Source organism: Carcharodon carcharias, chromosome 26 (assembly GCF_017639515.1).
Source record: "Carcharodon carcharias isolate sCarCar2 chromosome 26, sCarCar2.pri, whole genome shotgun sequence".
Classification (NCBI taxonomy): domain Eukaryota; kingdom Metazoa; phylum Chordata; class Chondrichthyes; order Lamniformes; family Lamnidae; genus Carcharodon; species Carcharodon carcharias.
In genome coordinates, this window is record NC_054492.1 from 23,174,578 (window position 1) to 23,198,189 (window position 23,612).

General features: G+C 40.9%; 1 protein-coding gene across 2 annotated transcripts in view; it reads right to left on the reverse strand.

Annotated features, from left to right (window-relative positions):
- The window catches only part of megf11 (multiple EGF-like-domains 11), a 354,743-nt gene that overhangs the window by 292,994 nt on the left and 38,137 nt on the right, over nt 1-23,612 (reverse strand). For both annotated transcript variants that reach the window (XM_041175289.1, XM_041175290.1), the window contains exon 4: nt 13,891-13,983. In XM_041175289.1, the coding sequence (XP_041031223.1) occupies nt 13,891-13,983 (93 nt within the window). The remainder of the gene's footprint in view (nt 1-13,890; nt 13,984-23,612) is intronic.

Here is a 23,612-nt window from a genome sequence, read left to right on the forward strand (position 1 = left end):
TAGTAAAGGTTCTACAACATGACATCACAGCAGTGAAGGGCAACATGAATGCAGAAATTGGTGGGGACAGATCTGGGTTTGAGCATGTTCTATGCCACATAGATTTGGAAGATACACAGATAATGGAGATCACTTTATACAGTCTCGTATAAATAATCTCAAGATTGGTTCCTTTCTCTTCGCACATAAAGACATCCACAAAATGACTTGAACTTCAAATGACCACAGGACTCGAACACAAATTGACCATCTAGCTGTAGAGCTGAGTTGAGGAACTGTACGTTTGTAGGATGTTAGACTGTATAGAGGGGCAGGCATATTTGGTAATGGCAAAAATCAAGATCAAGTTGAAGAGGCAAAGACATTGAAGAGATTTGATATCAGCAAGTTCAAATACATTAAAACTAAATATGACCTTCAACCTACCCTTAGGAATAAATTTGATATTCTGACTCCATGCCTAGAAGAGTAGACTGATGGGAGGAACTAAAGGTAGCAATGAAAGTAGCAGGGCTAGAGGTACTAGGATACCAAAAGTCTTCGAAGGAAACATGGATCAGTGACCACCACATGGGATTTTATAGCAGAAAGGAAGGTACACCAGCAGAAAAGGCAGAAGACCAAAGCAGGAAATACTACCTGCCATCAAGCCTACGTAAATAAAGGTAGAGAGATGAAGAACAGTGCTCAAAAAGAGAAGCAAGAATGGATTAACAAACAATCACAAGGTGCAGAGGGCACAGCTGCCCGCAATGACATGAGATCACTGTTTCAAATCAGAAAGATTACAGGCAGTATAGTCACAATTTCCTGTCGTCGTGCCAGAGTGAGCTCTACCTATAACTTCACCAGCTAACCAGAAACATACTGAACCGTTTGAAGAGGAACTTTTTTGTTAAAAAATACAAAAAAGACACTGACCAAAGATGGCTATCCCCAGTCACCTGATGTCTGGTATTGTAAGTTGACCACTTTACTGGAAACTTCTTAGATGGATTGCACAGCAGACCTGCCTTGACATGCTGCACAGAATTTCACACTTGGAGAGTGTTAAGGTCCACTTCAAAAAAGGGATTCTTGAAAGAAAGGGATTAAAAATACAAAATGCTAAATTTTAATCAACAATAAAGACAATGGGCATTGCTAACCAGCCAGATACACCCAACAGACATTCAAAACCCCCTGTGGAGCACAAAATAACCCCATCTTCTGCTGGTTTCTACTATCTTGAAATGTGTCACAAGTTTCTGAAATGAAAGATCAAAAATGTGATTACTTGCTCTACAGCAGTGACTGCAAGGCATGTTAATCAAATTCCTTCTTGGAATATACAGACTAGAGATTTAAGAACTGGTTTTGCCAAGCCAGACAGAGAGAGAAGTCATCAAAGTCATCTGGAAAAACTGCTGAAGGAAGCAGTAAGTAACCTTTCTCTTTCTGAAATTAAGATTATTTTTAGCAAAGTGCAGTTACCTGAACTTCAATTCAACTCCAAGACTTTAAAAGAAACCAGCTAACTTGAAATGGTCGCAATGTGCAACAATCTACACCTCAAGGACAAGCAAAGGACTTAATCATACATTGTTGTAACTTTTATTTGGTCTCTAACCTTTCTTACGTCTGAGATCTGTCTGTGTTGTGTATCTTTTATTATTCTTTCTCGGGGGTTTACTAATTAATAAACCTACTATTTCTTTGACTGAAGAAAACCTGGTCTGATTGGCTTATTATTTAAAGGTAAATACATTTGGATTGGAAAAGGCATTTAAAAACCTTTGTCGCGATCAACCAAGGGGGCTGAATAAAAGGAAGCCAGAACACTCCTCTTCACCCGCTCGTAACAGTATGAAAGCAAGGATGGGACCGATTACTGCAAGAGAGGCTTGATGGCAGGATTTCCTGCTTTGGTTTTCTGCCTTTTCTGCTGGTGTACCTTCCTTTCTGCTATAAAATCCCATGTGGTGGTCACTGATCCACGTTTCCTTCAAAGACTTTTGGTATCCTAATACCTCTACCCTTGCTACTTTCATTGCTACCTTTAGTTCCTCCCATCAGTCTACTCTTCTAGGCATGGAGTCAGAATATCAAATTTATTCCTAAGGGTAGATTGAAGGTCATATTTAGTTTTACTGTATTTGAGCCTGCTGATATCAAACCTCTTCGATGTCTTTGCCTCTTCAACTTGATCTTGATCTTTGCCATTACCAGATATGCCTGCCCCTCTATACAGTCTAACATCCTACAAACGTACAGTTCCTTGAAAGGTGAAGTCATCATGGTGGACAGAAAACTTCTAGGAAGTTCTCAATAGACTTATTCTGGCCAACCCAGCCCAAGTCGATCAGCCCTCAACTGAGCTTGTAATAAGTGTAGGGAAGTTCATTGAAAATGAGGTGAGAAAGGTTTTTGTTGCACTCAAGAACATCATATCTCCTGTTAAAGAGACTATCACTGCAGAAATGCTCAAGGCAGGTGGAGGAGCAACTATCCAGTGACTATGCAAACGTCATAATCCGTTTGGGTGACTGATGTTGTTCCTCAAGACTGGAAAGAATGGTCAAATGTCCATATCCCCAATAAAGGCAACCTCACCAAATGTGGCAATTGGAATTACTCTTCTAACAATACCAAGTAAAATCTACTGCCAAACGATCCCTAACTATATTCGAGACATAGTGGATAGTGAACTTTAAGAACGGGCAGCCTTCAGATCAAATTGCTCTTGCGCAAAGCAGATTTTTACACTACAGTGCATCATTCAGAATGGCCAAGAGCATCATGCCCCCATTGCCATCAGCTTTATTGATTTCACCAAGGCCTATGATAGCCTACAACAGCCTCCACTTTGGAAAATTTTCTCTTCATATGGCATCCCATCAAGGGTGGTTACAGCTATTGAGAAGATCTATGAGAATTCCAGATGCTGTGTTAAGACAGAGGATGGTTACAGTGACTGGTTCCATGTGCTGTTGGGGGTCAGGCAGGGTTGCATCCTTTCCCCTCTTCTTTTTGTTGTCACCATTGACTGAGTATTGATAAAGTGAACCAAGGATAATCTTAAATTGAAATGAATCAATAATGGTCAGCTGTCTATGAGAGTATCTTAACAATGCATTTCCTTTAACCCCTAGGGAAATGCTTAGCATTTTTCCAATCAATGTGCACCTTCAATTATTAGCACTGCCCTCTGTGGTATAAAGGCATGGTGCTATTGTGCTCCCTCTTTCTACACTTCTACAAGTTATTCCTCTCAGCATCATGGATTCTTCTCCCTGCTCACTACTGCCACTTCTACATAGCATACCAGAGCCAAGAAAGGAGAAAGAAAGCATGCTTCTATTCTCAGCCTTCAATCTATGCCCAATGGAACTAGACTATAAAATTAAGGAATTTTGAACAGGTAGTGAATGAATTCCTTGTTATTCATGGTACAACATTGATGGAAGCATGGTGTTACAGCATGCTAAAACATCAGCAAATGCATCATTGAATAGTCTATCAGTCGCATGCATGGGCAGATCCTCACTCATTGCTGAATTCACAATCTCAGACTTGTTGCTGTGGAAGTAACCATTCAAGGCTTAACCTTATGTTCCATAGTAATTGGAACACTAAACTGAAGGGAGAGTCTTCCATGTTATGGAGCTGCCAGCAGTCAGGTCAGAACAGCATAGGCAAATGACTAAGAGCATGTTGTGGCCTCATGGCCTGTGGAGACCGGGAATGGGAAGAAAAGCACAGAAAATCTTACTGAAAAGCAAAAAACAAATCAGTTCACTGCTGTGCCATGAGACATCAACAGAGTTCACTTGTTTCTTGTTTTAAATTGAGGGTAAGTCAATAGACAGATATACCTTGCTTTTATCTGCATTGCAGAGGCACATCACTTTATTATTGCAATAAAAAATCTCAGCACGTCTGGAAAATACTTACTAAATGAAAATTTCAAAGGTTAATGTAGAGCCAAGGAATGGCGTGAGCAAATGCTTAAAATGTACAGAAGCTGGTTATGAAATTTTTGTAACCACATTTGCACAATAAGGATTTAACTTTGAAAATAAGTCTAGATGGGTCATTTATAAAAATTAACAAGGCAGATTTAATTTAAAAATTGGCTCCTGTTCCCTGTTTTAGAAAATGAAAGCTTCCAACTGGAAAAACCTTTGTTGGAATGCAGCCCAGTAAAGAAATAAAAGTTATGAAAAATGTGTGCAATTAAATCATTGTGAACATTTTTATCCCCCAAAGTAAAATACAACACTCTCCATGACTAACAAAAAACTTTTAATTTACTTATGTATTTTGCTTACACAGTATTGTAGCAACATTCATGAAAAGTGCATGGTCATTGGCACATACACTTTGAATGGACATTCCTGAGCTCTGATTAATGATATTACATGGATGGAATTTCCCTCCAGCGAAATTTTCTGTAATTGATCTCAAGTAACAGTAATGAAAAGCAAATCCCATACAGTTGTAAAGTCATTCAATTAATTTTGTTTCAATAACCTTTTCAGATGAGGTTTATTTCTTTTCATTAAAAGTGCAAACATGTTAAATATAATTTATTCCAAAATAAATATAGCAGTCGCCTATTTAAGGATGGAATCCCTACAAATCATACCATGAAACTTAATTTTGAGCTGTACATTTTAAAAACTATTTTCCTCTTCATTATTTTTGTAATTTCATTATCGCCCCTTCCAACCATACATCATTCCCTCAAACAAAAGAGCGGGCAGGTAACCTTACTCTACACATAATGCTGATGCCACCAGTAGGATTGCAACAACGAAACTGCCCTTCAAACTTCTCTCCTTTCAAGAAAGCTCTGCACCCCTCTGCCTGGCAGCTTCTTCAAGCAGACTTGGTTGAGGCAGATGTGAGAGAAGCTCTGGTCAGCTTCCCTCTGTAGATGACAGAAACAACCAAAATGGCATTTGAAATTACTCTAGCTCTAAAAGAAAAACTGAAACTAATAGCCAAGCCTTGTGGACCCTAAAATGCTAAACAGAGAAGCCAGATAATGATAAACTGATGTTTATGTGAAATCCTGAGAACAAACTTCGTGAACGATAGAATGCGCAGTGTCAATCTGTGATTAAGATGCTGCCTCACAGCAGGTAGTACAAAGATTAATTATCCTTTTTATCATGCTGGAGCATTGCATAAAGGGTCCTTCCAAGTGATTGCCAATTCGACTGCAGCTATGACAGAAACCTGTAAAGATAAAGTTAGTAAACTGAAAAGTATTAATGTGTTCTCAGAGTCAGCAGATGTCAGAACGTTGGACAATGATATTCTAAACACTAAAGTATTTGACAAATGAATCTGGATGGGATTTTTAAAAATGCAACCTTTGAAAATGCAACCAAGAAAATTCTGAGGTCAGGTTTTCTGACTAATTCTTCAATGTTGGGGTATTTAAAGGGGAACTTTGCTCTCAGACTTCAGAATAAAAGAGGTCTGAGCAGCAACTTATTAAGAACTTCTGCCATTAAGTTGACAAGCTACACATTATTTTACAATTCAGATCAACTGAAACTCAGCTCCTGACCTCTTTACAGCCTTAGTTTAAACATGGACAAAAGAGCTGAACTCCTGAGGTGAGAGTGACTGCCCTTGACATCATGGGTGCATTTGACCGAGTGTGGCAACAAGAAGCACTGGCAAAACTGGAGTTAATGGCAATCAGGGGGAAAACTCTCTGCTGGTTGGATTCATACCTAACACAAAGGAAGATGGCTGCGGTTGTTGGGGTCAGTCATCTCAACTCCAGTACATCACGCAGGAGTTTCTCTGGGTAGTGTCCTTGGCCCAGCCATCTTCACCTGCTTCATCAATGACCTACCTCCCATCATAAGGTCAGAAGTGGGGATGTTCGCTGATGATTGCACAATGTTCAGCACCATTTGCATCTCCTCAGATACTGAAGCATTCCATGTCCAATTGCAGCAAGACCTGGACAATATCCAGGCTTGAGCTGACAAGTGGCAAGGCAAGTAACATCCATGCCACACAAGTGCCAGGCAATGGCCATCTCCAACAAGAGAGAAACTAACCATCACCCCTTGACGTTCATTGGCATTACCATCACTGAATCTCCCACTTTCAACATCCTGGGGGTTACCATTGACCAGAATCTGAACTGGATTAGCCATATAAATACTGTGGCTACAAGAGCAGGTTAGAGGCTTGGAATCGTGTGACGAGTAACTCACCTCCTGACTCTCCAAAGCCTGTCCACCATCTACAAGGCACAAGTCAGGAGTGTGAAGGAATACTCCCCACTTACTTGGATGAGTGCAGCTCCCACAACAGTCAAGAAGCTTGACATCATCCTGGACAAAGCAGCCTGCTTGATTTGGCCCACATCCACAAACATTCACTCCCTCCTTTGCTGATGCACAGTAGCAGCAGTGTGTACCATCTACAAGGTGAACTACAGGAATTCACCATGGCTCCTTAGACAGCACCTTCCAAACCCACAACCACTATCACCTCAAAGGACAAGGGCAGCAGATAGAGAGGAACACCACCATCTGGAGGTTCCCCTCCAAGCCACTCACCATCCTAATTTGGAAATATATTCCCGTTCCTTCACTGTCCCTGGGTAAAAACCCTGAAACTCCCTCCCTAACAGCACTGTGGGTGTACCTACACCACATGGACTGCAGCAGCTCAACAGCACCTTCTCAAGGGCAATTAGGCTTGGGCAATAAATGTTGGCCCAGCCAGCGAAGCCCATATCCCGTGAATGAATAAAAAAGAAACTCTTCTCTGAACAAAATTGAATTCCTTTGATTTCTGATGTCTTCTTATCCTACACAACTTACGATTTCCACAGTTCTTCTGTGTTTTTGGACAAGATGTTAAACTAAGGCCTGCTGCCCCCTCAGGCAGGCATAAAAAAATCCAAGGGCACTATTCAAAGCAGAGCAGAGGAATTCTTTCCAGTCTCCTGACCAATATTTATCCTTCAATCAACATCACAAAATAAAACAGAGTATCAGTTCATCACCTCATTGCTGTTTCTGGGAGCTTGCCACATGCAAATTGGCTACATTATTATAATGATTACACTTCATAAAAAAGTACTGCATTGGCTGTAAAGCATTTTGAGACATTTGGTGGTCATAAAAAGCACTATATAAATGCAAGTCTTTCTTTTCTCTATCTTCTTCAAATAGTCTGCTCCTCCTCAAACATGTTTCTTTTTGAATTCTAAAGAACACTAGCACTTTAAATCTAGTGGTGGATGTTGCATCTGCTCTTAAGTTTGGAAAGTCGGAAATGATTGGGGGATACATGAGGAGTTGGGGATTCTCAACAATTTTCCATATCCAGCCCAGTTTTGAAAACTCAGTGAGAGTGAGCAGACAATTTGGGCTTGTGCCTCTTGCATGCTCCAGCTGCACATGTATTTAACATGGAACTAATAAGTGAAAACTATGGCACATTCACACTTTCAAAGATCTTCACACCTTGAATCATTACAACACTTCGTAATATTTGGCCCATTCCTGAGACATTTTTGAGCATACTTCACAAATTGCATTAGCAACAAAAAGTTAGAATTGAGTTTGCTTCAGGCACACAATCACAGCGACATATTCATTACATCATGTCAGGTTAATAAGATCTGTCAACATAAATAAATTATGAAGGCGAGACACAAAACAGCAAATAGAAAGAGAGAATATCAGACAACCTGTTTGTGGGAGAAAGGGGTACTGAGCTGGGAGGAGGAGGGAGGAAGAGTAACTCCCCTATATCGCTCTAAATCTGGCACATAGTTCCTCTATCATGCGTGGTTAAGAAGCTCTTTAAAAAGCAGTTTTTCTGAGGCTGTCATCAGGTTTTAATCATAAGAAACATTTTTTTCAATTCAATATAGACATAAAGAATGTAGAAGTTCAAGATAACTGGAGTTGTTTTCATTTTATAAAAAGGCTTAAGGTGGCAATTGTCTCCGTAAGAACATTCAGTTTAATTTGTTTCACATAAAATATCATCTCACCTGAACTTGCTTTTATAAGGACATACTGGTTTTGAGCATTAAACTCAAATTAAACAAGCCAAAGAAAGTTAGAGCTGGTACTTAACAGAAGTGCCCTTTTAACAAGGAGGTAATTGTTGATACAATGCCAACGGAGAAAAGACAGCATATTGGTAATGTCACTGGGTTAGTAACCCAGAGGCCCAGGATAATTCTGTGGGGGCATGGGTTCAAATCCTGCTACAGCAGCTGGTGGAATTTAAATTTAATTCTCCTGGCTGGATAGGGAGTCTCCTTCCTGCAGGGAGTGACTTCTTTTAGATTTAAAAAATGTTACTTTTTAAAAAATTTTTCCTTTATATCTCATTCTCTCTAAGTTCTCTGAGTATCTGATTTGACTCTGATTCATGATCATTCTTTGTTGTTCCTCTTTGTCAATCCTTAAATCTCACTAGTTTAAGGAAATAGACAAAAGTTAAATACTGAAGATGCTGGAAATCTGAAATGAAAACAAAAAATTCTGGTTAAACCCAGCAAGTCAGGCAGCATCTGTGGAAAGAAACAAGAGTTAATATTTCAGGTCAAGTGATCTTTCATCAGAACTGAAGTTTTCAAGTTACACTGCAAATTATGTCTGAGCTGAAGTACGCAAGGATAAGTCTAACAAATGGGAGATGCCACAAGATGTCCCACTCCAGGAAGATTCAACCGATGACCTGTTGAAATTCCATATAATAGGAGTAATTGGAAAATAATTAATTCCATATAAAGGAAGGGAATGGGAATTCAAGCTTGTATAAGAAACTTTCGTAACAGGACTTGTGTTTTGGCACATTCTTTGATCTGTACAGTATTAGTTACAATAAATGACAAACAATTGTTACAGCAAATCCATCAAAAAACGATGGCCCTGATCTTATATTGGAGGGGGAGGGAGTAATTTTGTGATTGCAGAAGGACAAGATCTGAGAAACCCAGCCGGATAGGATTAAGTTTATAATGGTGGTTAATTCTGAGAAACTCACCCTTATTTTAATATCTAAATGAGTAACCCGCCCCTGAAGAACAGGAATGTGGGCAGGTGAAGTTTAATTGCAGGGAGCATTTTAGGGAGGGTAAATGGAATCGGCTACATAAGATAAACCCATAAGGAAGAAGAGAGGTGTAAAAGACAAACTGATCTTGTTTTCTAACTTGTAGAACAGATAACATAAATTAATAAATGCACCCTCTTTCACAAAATCCTGGAACTCCCTCCCTAACAGCACTGTGGGTGTACCTACACCACATGGACTGCAACGGTTAAAGAAGGCAACTTCCCACCACCTTCTTAAGGGCAACTAGGGATGGGCAATAAATGCTGGCCCAGCCAACAAAGCCCACATCCTGTGAATGAATTAAAAAAAAACACAGGGCAGAATTTTGCCGTCGGCAACCATGGGGAGGGGCCTGCTCGCCGACGCGTAAAATGACACGGGATGACGTTGGGCAGAACCCCTGATGTCACCCCGCCCCATTTAAATTTTCAGGAAGGCGGGGGCGCAGCAAAATCAGCTGCAGGCCCGCCGACTTGTCAATGGCCAATTGAGGACATTGACAGGATCACTTAAACAATTAAAGGACCTTAAGGTTGGCGGGTCGGCCAGGAGCCCCGGCAGCAAATAGAGAAAACATGAAACCTCATCTAGCGGCGTGATGAGATTTCATGCAGGGTTTTACAAAATTTAATAAAGTTACTCTGTAAATTATGAACATGTTCCAACTCATGTGACATTGTTACATGAGGGGGACATGTAAGGGAATTTTTTTTTTCTATTTTTAATAGTTTTAAAAGTGGAAACGATCTCCCTGAGGCTGCACTTAGCCTCAGGGAGATGTGCGCTCTTTTGTGTGCATGTGTGAAAGAGCGCACTCTCCCTTTTAGGGAATCCCCCCTGCCCGCACAGGAAGCGCATAGTGCTTCCCGCCAGACATCACGCTGGGCGGGCCTTAATTGGCTCGCCCACGTAAAATGGCGGCACGGCCCACTTCGCTGGCGGGGATTGGCTCTGCGCCCGCTGGAAATTGGGTCGGGCCCACCTGCGCAACAGGCAGAAAATCCTGCCCATAAAATCATTTGAAGTTTCTTTAGAAGAAGTTGAATATCTTGCCAACCAGTACTATTTTAGAAAAGGAAAACTGACCTTCATGTACTACAACAGGAACCAATGAGATTTGTTACTGATTCCTTTTTCAAAGTACTTCTTTAAATTACTTGTTCTGATAAACAAGCATGTTTTAATTGCAGTTTGAAGCAGTATAATTGAAACAGAAAAACAAAACTTTTACATCTGTTTACCAAACCAAAGCAATTCTGATGACAAGCACCTTGTCACTTTGTCGCTATTGTGCTACACGCTCCTGGTTTAAATAAGGACACATTGTTGAATAGCATACTTGGGAGTTGAACTGGTCTTGGATGTTAGCACAAAACTGTTAATACCAAATCAGCTTCAATGACTGCCCAATTTTTTTTCTCCTATTGATTGCAGAATATTCCACAAGAGAAGGGGTGAGCATATAGATTGTGCCAGCAGCTTGCTTGTCTGGAACCATTCCCAGCCTACATCTTCTTGGGAACTTGCCTAGTTTCCATCTGTGCTGGGTGTGGGAGGTGTTGTGGTATTGTCACTGGACTAGTAATCTAGAGACCCTGGGTAATACTCTGGGGACCTGGGTTCAAATCCCACCCTGGCAGATGGTGGAATTTGAATCCAATAAAAATCTGGAATTAAAAGTTTAATGATGACCATGGAACCATTGTCGATTCACTAATGCCCTTTAGGGAAGGAAATCTGCTGTCCTTAGCTGGTCTGGCCTATGCCAGTCAACCTACAATTCTCTGAACATGTGGGCAGTAAGTCGTTGGCCTGGCCATTGATTTATAACCTATTAATGAAATACCCCACCGCCAGGATTTGTGATGGGGTTACAGACAAGTCAAAGCGGCACCTGGAATTCAGTCTCAACAGATGGTTGGAGGCAGATCCAATATTTTTTGGTGGGGAAGGCTGCAAAGGAGATCTGAGAGAGAAGGGGTGAAAAATTCAAGTATTTGACTCAACAGCGTATTAAAAAATATTGGGATTTAAATAGAACCAATGAGCTGCCCACTTCTAACAAGTATCTAGGAGGAGCCCCATAGACATAGACCAATCCAATATTGGTTGACGTATAGGTTGCCAGCTTGGCAGCAAAGTAATTCTGAGAGCGAGGTGTCACAATCTTGAAGGTGGAGCCCAGGGAGGCATCAACCCAAATTATTTTGTGGGGTATGGAGGTTCATTTCTGCTCCTCTGAATCTCACAGAAATAATCTGAAAAACTTATCTTTCTGCATCTTCTTCAGCTCCAGCATCACAGTCCTGGTCGGAGAGTGCATAGTGCACAGTCCAGCTAGATCTGCCCTAAAAGGCCATGAATTGCATATAAAAGGGGGCCTACTGCCTGAAACAGATACTCTGACCACCCAGCATAGATCCCTGTAAACATGGCAGCAAGAGGAGTGTTGGCATTAATGGAGCAATATTCTACCTCCTCAGAGGCCATTGCTGTGCCATCAGCACCATTACTTCACATTAAAATCATTCCCAACAAAATTGTTAGCTAATTAACTTATCACATAGCTATTATGTACTGACAGCATTTCCAACTGCTTTTCCTTTCATGTATAATTTCTTCACACTGATTTACTGCATCCTGCCCCCAAGGTAATTAGATACCATTGCAATTTCAATTTGACCTTTCATCATTCATTTAATGTTGAAGCATGTCCTTTCTATGCAGTTTATGTGTCCTAAAACAATGCAACCTTCCGTAACGCTAGATAATGCTGCAACCCTGGCACGTTATACAAATTGTTAAACTATAGAATATTGTAGGCTCTTAATTTGCAGATTAAAAATCAAATCTCTGGATAATTTTAGTTACCTGCTATATTCATTACAAGTATGATAACTCAGTCACACAATGTTAACTTAATTGTTCTTGAACAATAGTACATATAGCAAATCACTGGTATTCTCCTTTAAAACTTCCATTAGTATTGCAGTGCCTTTGGACATGGATTTACAGGACACGTACTCGTGGCAACAATTTCCATTCCCGATATGAGTATGCAGCAAAGAGAAGCAATTTTTGCCCCTAAAGAGAAAGAGGGTAAGTCACCTTGAAGACTGGCCTTAACTCTACTTTCCTGTCTGACTCTCATAACCCTTGATTCCCTTGTAGATCAAAAATCTGTCTAACTCAGCCTTGAATATATTCAATGATCCAATCTCCACTGCTCTCTTTGGTAAAGAATTCCAAAGATTAATGACCCCATGAGAGAAGAAATTCCTTATTTTCTCCTTATTTTCAAACTGTGCTACCTAGTTCTAGATTTCCCCATGACGGTAAACGTTCTCTCAGTGTCTACGCTGTCGATCCCCCTCAGAATCTTATATGTTTCAATAAGATAACCTCACATTCTTTTAAACTCCAATGAGTATAGGCCCAACTTGCACAACCTTTCCTCATAAGACACCCCTTCATCTCTGGAATCAACCTAGTGAACCTTCTCTGAATTGCCTCCAATGCAAGTATATAACTCTGTAAGTAAGGAGACCAAAACTGTATGCAGTACTCTAGGTGAGGACTCACCAAAGCCTTGTACAGTTGTAGCAAGACTTCCCTACTTTTATACTCCATTCCCCTTGCAATAAAGGTTAACATTCCATTTTACTTCCTAATTCTTGTTGTTACCTGCTTGTGAACTTTCTGTTATTCATGTATGAGGGCACCTAGGTCCCTCTGTACTGCAGTATTCTGCACTCCCTCTCCATTAAACAATATTCTGATTTTCCATTCTTCCCTACAATTCACATTTTCCCGCATTATATTCCACCTGCCAATCTTCTCTCACTTACTTAACCTATCTATATCTCTTTGTGGACTCTGTGTCCTTCTTATAAACTTGCTTTCCTACCTATCTTTGTATCGTCAGCAAATTTGGCTACCAAACACTCAGTCCCTTCATTCAAGTCATTAATATAGGTTATTGTTGAGGCCCCAGCAATAATCCCTGTAGCACTCCATTAGTTAGTTTGCCAACCTGAAAATTATCTATTTATCCAGACTCTCTGTTTCCTGTTCACTAGACAATCCTCTATCCATACTAATATATTACCCCAACACCATAAGCTTTTACCTTGTGTCGTAACCTTTTATGTAGAACCTCATCGAGTGCCTTTTGAAGATCCAAATACACTATATCTACTGGTTCCTTTTTATCCACCCTGCTTGTTATATCCTCAAAGATTTGTCAAATATGATTTCCCTTACGTAAAACAATGTTGACATTGCTTGATTGTATTATGAGATCTTCTGAATTTCCTGCTTTTACTTCCTTAATAAAAGGATTCTAGCATTTCCTCAATGACAGATGTTAAACTAACTGACTGGTAGTTTCCTGATTTCTGTCTCCCTCCTTTCTTGAAAAGAGGTGTTATAGTTGTGGATTTCCAATCTGCTGGAACCTTTCCAGAATCTAAGGAATTTTGAAAGATCACAACCAATGCATCCACTTTTTTAAGACCTGAAAAAAGAGACATCTCTAACCTTTTCGTCTCTTTTTTCAGCAATATTCGAGTTCTATCTTTTAAGACCCTAGAGTGCAGGCCATCAGGGTCCTGGGGACTTGTCAGCCTTTAGTCTCATTATTTTAGTGAAAAAGTGAAAGCAACATAAAGTAACTTCTGAAAAATAATAACAGTTTGCTTGACATAGCAAGTCCTATGCATTCATTGTAATTATATCCATTAATACGACAATAAGTGAATGTGCAAGTTAATCAATGCTGTTCTCACTCACCACTGGAGCAGTCTGTTCCTCCCCATCCAGGCTCACATTGACAGGTGTCTGGAGACACACACCTCCCATGCATGCATTCTTCTGTGCACAGTGCTGTAGATGGATAAATAATTTATTAATATTGACATGATTTCAAACAACAAATTAATATTTTAACCATATCAAATATTAAAGGTCTCTTACCATAATTGACCCTGTTAAAAATGAAAAGTTACACAAAAAACTGCAATTAACCTTCTTTTCAAGGTAATTTCTGTTTTTGGGTTAGAAGTGTGGTTCTAACGGGATGTGGCAATGACATCATTAGGTCAAGTGGTTGGAAGGAGCTACTGAACCTAGCAGCACTAGAAAGCTGAATTAACATCAGCTAAGATGCAATTAACCCGCATTGCTTTATACTATTTTTCTACTGCTTGTTTTAATTCAGAATTCAGGACTCTGAGCTGTGTGTGTTTACTCCTGGGGGAGGATTTTTAGCCCTCAATGGGCAAGGAGGCAGATAAGCATGAAAATCTGCACTGGCAGCAGCCGAGCAGTTCCCCAGTTCCATCCGACCCATGGGCCATCTTCCTAAAGGCAGATGGGGGGGTAGTCATGGCTGATTATCAGAGGCCCTTCAGGCCCTCACAGGCATCGGGGTATAGGGCAGCTCCTAAAGGCGGCCTCCCAGTGGCAGATCGGGATCTACTGCTCCAGACAGGCTTAAAGATCCTCTTCGCCTGCCTGTTTTCAGTTGCAGATCATCCTATGAAGGGACTCCCCCTCCTCAATGGGGGCCCAGTTGCTGAGGTCTTCTTTATCTGAAATTTAAAAAATGTGGAGAGAGGGAGCCACCATTTTATGATGCCCTCTCCCTCACTTACCTTGAATGGCATCCTGCTGCTGTATCCAAGCTGGGTAGCCTCCTATTGACAACCCCACCCCAAATCCGATAGCCTATCCACCATCCTTAAATGGGCAGTATGCCCACTCCCTGGGCATTAATTGGCTATTTTAGGGAAAATCACAGAGGGGCACTTTTGGCCCTATTTGAGCCTGACAAGTGAGGTCCTGAAACCCATAGGGAAAGTCACAAGTTACAACTCTTGGGTTTGGGTTTATATTGAGAATTTTTTTTTTTTCTATGCTAAGATAAAGAAACACCGATCTATCAAAATACAGGTTGTTTGTTGTAAAGTAGCTTTTAAAGTTTATACTTTAGTTCTAACATACTTCGGGTAGTTTGGATGATGACATGCATCATCGAGATAAAGTTCAAGCAATTAATGAGCACTGTCTCATTCAAGAATATGCTTCATCCTAAAACACATTCTAAGCTGTATCATATCACTTAGCTGTTTATATTCTTCCTTAAATTTCTGATTCTTCCATCCTCATCTCTCTAACAGAAATGTGAGGAGCTCATGGACTTGTTTGGCACTTAGGCTGAGACCATCCTTGCAACTGCAAGGCTGCTTCATTCCCTCCCCTTGCTTACTAAGCCAAGGCACCCACAGACCTATCCTTCAACCCATGTACCTCCCTCTAGTTTCTCACCATTCTACCCTCATGTCCTGTCCATTTTGTTCAAGGATCCTAACTCATGCTCCTATGACCCCATTCTCACCAAATATTTGACTAATAAACTTCACTTCCTCACCCCAATGCTAGCTGACATAGTAATAGTTCCCTTTCCTCAGGTGCTGTCTTCCTTCCTTTCAAAATTGCCATCCCTAAAAAGACCTGCATTTATTGCCCACCCCTGATGGAAGAGTCTTCTTGGAGTGTTACAGTCCATGTGGTACTCTTTCTAACAGTTTGATACAACTGAGTGGTTTGCTAGGCCACTCAGTCAACCATAATGGTGTAGAACTGGAGTCATACATAGACCAGATGTGAAACAACTGCAGGTCAGCTTCCCTAAGGGGCAGCAGCTTCACGGTCACCTTTCCTAGTACCAGACTTTTATTTTCAGATTTTTGTTTAAACTGAATCCAATTTCTCAAACTGTCTTGGTGGGATTTGTACTCACAATCCCGGGATATTTTGTCCAGGCTTCTGGGTTACTAGCCTAGTAACATAACCACTACCCCACCATAACTCTTTCCTTAAAACACCAGCCTCAAACTACTCCACCCTTTGCAAATTACCATCCCATCTCCAATCTCCCTTCCTCTCATATCTCCATTTGAAACTCTTCAAACATATTTCCACCTCTGCCACAGCACCAAAATGGTCCTATCCAAAGTCAAAGAAATTCCTTTGTGACTATGACCATGGTGCATTATGCCACCCTCGTCCATACAGCCTTTAACATTGTCTTTCGACCTTTCATTCACTGTCTAATTCAATGGAACTCACTTGGGTTTGCCTATCTGATTGTAGCAAGAGAACCTACAGCACTGACTCCTCTTTTTGTTTCTGCACTATCCCCAAATCCCCCAAGGATTTATCTTTGACTCTACTAAGCGTCATCTACATGATGACATCACCAATGGGATCAGCTTCAACATGTATGCTACACAGCATAATTCTACACAGCAAAACTCACCAAAATTCCTTCAACACCACTTTCAAACCCACAAATTCTACCATCTTGAAGGACAAGGGCAGCAGATGCATGGAAACACCACCACCTGCAAATACCCTGACTTGGAACTACGTCACTGTCCCTTCACTATCATTAGGTCAAAATCCTGGAACTCCCTTCCTAACAACACTGTGGGTACACCACATGGACTTCTACAGTTCAAGAAGATGGCTCACCACCACCTTCTCAAGGGTAATCAGGGATGGACAATTAATGCTGGCAGAGCCAGTGACCTCCACATCCCATGAAAGAATAAAAAAATTCACCATCAGTTATGAGGAGAAATCAAATATTTATAGATCACAAGCGTTGACAGAGACAACACATCACTTTGGTACAAAAGTAACCTGTTACCTATACAGTGTGACAAAACAAGTGTTTGTCATGGTTATGCTTTAAATTAACAACATTGTAGTACAGTGGCCTTTGTGTGCCACTCTTTTCTAATAGGCTGGTTTTGTTTAACTGGCTCAGTTGAACAACTGTGCTCAGATATCATTGATCTGAAAATATTAGCATTCTTGGCATGGTGCTAAAATCAGTTTGTAGTTTCATTCAGCTAGCAATAAAAGTGACCTACATTGAGCCCTGTAACCATGCCAGCTCAGTAGTAATGCGTTTAGCATGAATTATTCTAGACTTCCCAAGGTCATCCAGCCAGTTAAATTAAGTTGTTTCTTATCTAGAAAAATGTCAACACGAAGAGCTTAAAAGCATTTCACTTAAAGTTTCTCACCTTCTCAGGTTCCACTGATACTAAGCTATATTGTGCTGATTATGAGGGTTATGGTGATTATACCAACAATATATTGAACGATTACAATTCAATACTTAGGGAATTAATCAATTCTATAATTATCAAAGTGAGAGATATTTATATTAGAAAATAGTGTAACATTTTCACCCACTCTCAGCATTAAGTATTTCTGGATCAGGTATATTATACCCTTACCTAACAAATGTGAGCTATCAAAGGATATAGAACTCATGTGGGTAAACAGAGTTGTGCAGTTAAGCCATGATTTAAATGAATGGTGGGGGATGTTTGAGGGACTGAATGGCCTACTCCTGTCCTCGTAACACATTCAGTACAAAGCAGGATTTCTACTACAGTATCAACAATGTGGCTTTACCTTAACTCAGAAAAGTAAATCTTTGTCTCATTTCCCACACCACAAAGGTTGTGGCCTGAGTAAATTTTTGATGCTTCATGTTTCCAACAGCCAGCAGTAACTAGAGTGGATCTTTTAAAGAGGTGAAGACTATACTCAGACTCAAGGTTACCTAAGGAAGAAAGGACTGTGTGGCTGATGTGTTATTATTTTTAATCCGGTCAGATCATTGAGCTTTTTGTTGTACTCATCTGTGGTTCTGGTAAGGGTGGTAAGTGGCAAATAACATTCATGCTACACAAGTGCCAGGCACTGATCATCTCCAACAAGAGAGAATCTAACCATCTCCCCTTGTCATTGAATGGCATTACCATTGCTGAATCCCCCACTATCAACATTCTGGGGGTTACCATTGACCAGGACCTAAACAAGACCAGCCAAATAAATACTACAACAGCCAGTCACAGGCAAGGAATTCTGTGGTGAGTAACTCACCTCCTGACTCCCCAAGCTTGTTGACCATCTATGAGGTACAAGTCAGGAGTGTGATGGAATACTTTTCACTTGCCTGGATGAGTGCAGCTCCAACAATACTCAAGAAGCTTGACACCATCCAGGACAAAGCAACCCACTTGATTGGCCTCCCATCCCCAATCTCCACCACCAATGCACAGTGGCAGCAGTGTGCACCTTTTACAAGAGGCACTGCAGCAACTCACCAAGGTTCCTTCGATAGCATTTTCCAACCAGCACTAGCAAGTTCCCCTCCAAGCCACCCATCATCCTGCCTCAGAACTATTTCACCATTTCTTCACTGTCGCTGGGTCAAAATCATAGAACTCTCTCCCTAACAGCACTGTGGGTGTACCTATACCACATGAACTGCAGCGGTTCAAGGCAGCTCACCACCACCTTCTCAAGAACAATTAGGACTGGGCAATAAACGCTAGCCTAGCCAGTGAAGCCCACATCCCGTGAGCGAACAAATAAAAAAAAGGTGTCAGACAGTTATCACTCAATGCTGGTTCCGTACCCACGTGGCCTTTTTAGTAGAATTCTTGCCATTGACACTCAGCATCTTGTCTCTCCAAAGTTCTACTTCATCAAAGAGGGTTTGTAGGTCAGACTCTAAAATTGTGGCATCTTCTTCTTTGCTGCTATGATATGCCCTGGTCCCTTTTAAGACTGCTGTTCTGCATGGGGAAGGCAGGAAAGCCACCTCAGTTAAGTTGGAGATGCAGTGTGAGGTTTTACTATATTTATTTTTCAGTGTTAATGCAGTCCCACATTAGTTGCTTATCATGTGCTTTTCATTATCTAATGCACTCTGGCAGGAAACATAAAGATGTTGTCAGTTTAGTATACGTAGTACTGGAATCTTTCAACAGACAAAAATCACAATACATCATATATTTAGAACTGTAATAAAATATAACCAAAACTAGCTTTGGTATGTGGTCTTTAATTCCCATTACATCTCTGAAGCTTAAAGGACTCTTTCATAATTTATATCCTACTTGAACTGGCACAAGATTACTAAGACAAGCATTTGAGCATTTCTCATATTCTCAAGACATAACGTTAGTTTTTGGTGATTGTGATTAACTTTTTTTTAAATGTATTTTCATCCTGTTAGCTTTCTTCATTTTTTTCAATACCATGCTTCATCCTAGCCTAAGAGCAAGAGTCTGCTGTTAGGGTTTCATTAGTGCACAACAGTAGCCTAGCAGTCTTGGTCCTTAAATTTCTCTCCCTATGGTATCTGCCGTCTTCCTGTAAAAGCACTGATGGGAATTATAGCACTTGGGACTATTGGTGCGTAATGCTCTAAGGCTCCAATGAGCTGCACCATCTTGCTATTCACTATATATGAATGCTGTAACTATATGTACCTTCTCAGTATTGTTCTGTGGAATTATTTATTTTCATCTACAGCCTATTTTTATATAAATCCACACTAGATTAGTGAGAACAGTCTCTTTCTGACAGTTCCAACGATCTTAGGTGAAAAGATTATGGCCTGGAAATTCCTGACCCACGCCTGCTGTTGAAACTAGAAGAGGTTGACTCCGTCAGAAATCACAGTATAGGCCTCATTCAAAGATTGCTGTCGAGAGTCCGACACACACTGGAGTAGGGGATTTAGTGGCTAAAGAGTATAAAATTTAGGGAGGGTAGAAAATTCAGGACATAGGCATATCAAGCATGCAAATTCCATATCTAAGGGGGTGTGTGCGGTTAAAGGGCTGAGCAAATTGTAGAAAGAGGGACCAAATGGTTTGTGCTACAGGAGAGAAAAGGCAAGTATCTAACTCTTGTGAGGCTGATGTGGAAATGCTGCCAAATTAGAGAAAGGTTGGATACAATCGTTGGAGCATCAGAGGAGGAACAAGGCAGACCATGTCAAACGGGATGGTCATGGCTGCAACTGGGACCTCCATAATCCTTCTCACAGATGGAAGATGTTTAATGACCTCTCTAGGTCACCAAAGGTATGAGTGATTTCAGGTGAATTATAGGGCAAATAAATAAATCAAAAGTACCTGTGTGTTACTTAGCACTTCAGTCAACCACTGATGTTTGAGTATCACATGACACCATGTCCATTCACCCAGAAGCAAAGTCAATGGCAGCACTCGTGTTGAGTGCCTCACATCCTGTAAAGCAAGCTAGTACATTCAAGGTCCTTGCTCCTTTACTCCCACTATTAATACTATCCATTAGGCAAATCTGATTGTGACGGAAGACATAACTCCGCAGACTACAACAGATAGTAACACTATGCATTCCTCCTGCCAGAGAAGCCACAGCAGTGCAAAGCGGGGATGGACAGGTGGACAGAGCAATATGCAACATTTTTTTATTCATTCATGGGATGTGGGCATTGCTGGCTAGGCCAGCATTTATTGTCCATCCCTAATTACCCTTGTTCAGAGAGCATTTAAGAGTTAACCACATTTGGCATTTAACCATAAATGAAGAGGAGGCCATGGTTATGTTTGGCTTCAATTCTGTCCTGGCAATTGGGAATAGAGATTTGAGTCACTGGGGAAAAAAACTGGATCCCTTTGGTGACAACTGGATACAATTTTGAAGATGTGCTGTGTTCCATCATTGCCTTAAAAACATCTGAACCAAAATTGAGTTGGGCTATTTTTTGGGGTTCCCTGGCAGCCATCTAAAACTGGTGTTAGATTACATAAGTATGTAAATGATAGGCTTAACACCCCTTATTCTTGAGGAGCCAGTGCAGTCTTAGCATTTGTAAGCAAGGAAGACAAACATGCATCTATATAGCACTTCTCACGGCTACTGGACATCTCAAAGCGCTTTGTAGCCAATGAAGTACTTATGAAGTGTAATCACTGTTTAATGTAGGAAATGCAGTGCCAATATGCACTCAGCAAACTCCCACAAACAGCAATGTGATAATGAGCAGATAATCTGATTTTTGTAATGTTGACTGATGGATAAATATTGGTTACAACACCGGAGATAACTTCCCAGCTCTTCTTCAAAATGGTGCCTGGAATCCTTTACATCCACCCAAGCAGGCAGACAGGGCCTCAGTTTAATGTCTCATCCAAAAGGTGGCACCTCCAACAATGCGGTGCTCCCTCAGCAGTGAATTGTCAGCCTTGAATTTTGTACCCAATCCATGGAGTAGGACTTAAACCCAGAACCTTTTGATTTAGAAGCAAGAGTGCTACCAACTGTGCCACGGTTCACATACAAACTTGTGGCTTGACTTGAGTCATCTCCAGATCCAAAGCATCAACAGCATCAGACACAAGTCAGGAGTGTTAATAAGCAAAACAGAAAGGGGGTTTGCCTCTGGAGCAGGATGGCAGGGATTAAGAATGTCTGTGGAAACAATGTGGATCATAGCAGCACCTCAGAAAGGGATAAGCATATCAGCCAGCAGGGTGATAGAAGCAGCAAGGAATACTTCAAGGAGAGAGGAATTGTGCTTCTCAAATTGGGTTTCACACTTTAGAAATTTATTTAACTCCAAATAGCAGTTGGTAAAAATAAAGTTATTTACTTACTTTTCCTGAGCCAGATTTTCATCCCAATGGTGAAGGGCCATAACTATGAGTGTTTCAGCCCAATAATTTTCAAACTTTGGCTTCCCATTCAGCAACGGACTTGAAAACTCACGCAAGAGTGGTTGACTTTGGAACCAATAAGGAAAAGAAATGGAAATGTGGCCTCAGGTATCTGGGGCTTGGATTTGTGTGTACTGGGTTAGGAGATCAAGTAGGATGATACTCCCTGGAGTTTAGAAGAATGAGAGATGACCTCATTGAAACATGCAAGATTATAAGAGGACTTGGCACTGTGGATGCTGAGAGGCTGTTTCATCTGGCTGGAGAGCATGGAAGTAGGGGCATAGGCTCAGGATAAGGGGGCAGCCATTTAGGACTGAGATGAGGAGAAACTTCTCCACTTGCAGTGTTGTGAATCTTCAGAATTCTCTACCCCAGAGAACTGAGGATGCATAGTCACTCAAACTCTAAGGAAATCAAAAGGTAAAGAGACTGGGTGCGAAAGTGGAGTTGAGGTTGAAGATCAGCCACGATCTTACTGAAGAATGGAGCAGACTCGAGGGAACGCATGGTCTACTATTGCTCTTATTTCTTAAGTTCTTCTGAGAAAAGCCACAAGTATACTATGTAGGCTGCAGTAAGGCAGTCTAAGTCTCCCAAAATGAGATATCTTTTGAAAATTAAACATCTCTTTCTTCAAGAAAAACCTGAAGCTTTTCCAGCAACAATTCCTGCACTTAAGTACTGACACAATAAACAAGAAACCTCTGTTCACTGGTGTTATAGCAAAGTTTGATATCTAGCAACTGCACAAAGTTATTGATTCTACCCTCAATCAGCCACTGGTCAGAATCTGCAGAAACAATGCCTAAGCCATGAGCAGAAGCAACATCGGCTTCTAACCAAAATCCAACAACATCTAATTCTGTTACTCCATTTATCATGAGGGTTTGGCTACAAAGAAGATATCATAGAAACATAGAAAAAAAGAGCAGGAATAAGTCATTCAGCCCTTTGAGCCTGCTCCACCATTCAATGTGATCATGGATGATCCTCTATCTTAACGCCATACTCCTGCTCTCTCCCCATATCCCTTAATGCCTTTAGAGTCTAGAAATCTATTTCCTTCTTAAATATATTCAGTGACTTGAGCTTGACAGGTAGAGAATTCCGCAGGCTCATCACCCTTTGAGTGAAGAAACTTCTCCTCATCTCAGTCCTAAATGGCCTACCCCATATCCTGAGACTGTGACCCCCTTGTCCCCTTGTTCTGGACCCTCCAGCCAGAGGAAACGTCATCCCTGCATCCAGTCTGTCCAGCCCCGTCAGAATTTTATACAGTTCAATGAAATCCCCTCTCATTCTTCTAAACTCCAGTGAGTAGAGGCCTAGTTGACCCAATCTCTCCTCATACAACAATCCTGCCATCCCAGGAATCAGTCTGGTGAATCTTCACTGCACTCCCTCTATGGCAAGTATATCTTTTCTTAGGGAAGAAAATCAAAACTGCACATAATACTGCAGGTGTGGTCTCACCAAGGCCCTGTGCGGCTGCAGTAAGACATCCTTGCTCTTGTACGCAAATCCTCTTGAAATGAAGGCCAATATACCACTTGCCTTCCTAACTGCTTGCTGCACCTGCATGCTTGCTTTCAATGACTGGTGTATAAGGATACCCAGGTCCCTTTGTACATCAGCATTTCCCAATCTATCACCATTTAAATAATACTCTGCCATTCTGCTTTTTCTACCGAAGTGGATAACTTCACACCATGTTATACTGCATCTACCATGTATTTGCCCACTCACTCAACTTGTCTAAATTGTCTTGAAGCCTCTTAACATCCTCCTGTTGCGAAAGTATAATTATTTTCATTAAATTATTCTGGTTTATTGTAAAGTAGGTTATGGGTGTGAGTGTAAATGGTTCTGTCTGTGTGATTTAATTACATTGGAGTCAGGTAGACTGCAAGCTTGAAATTATCAAAAGGT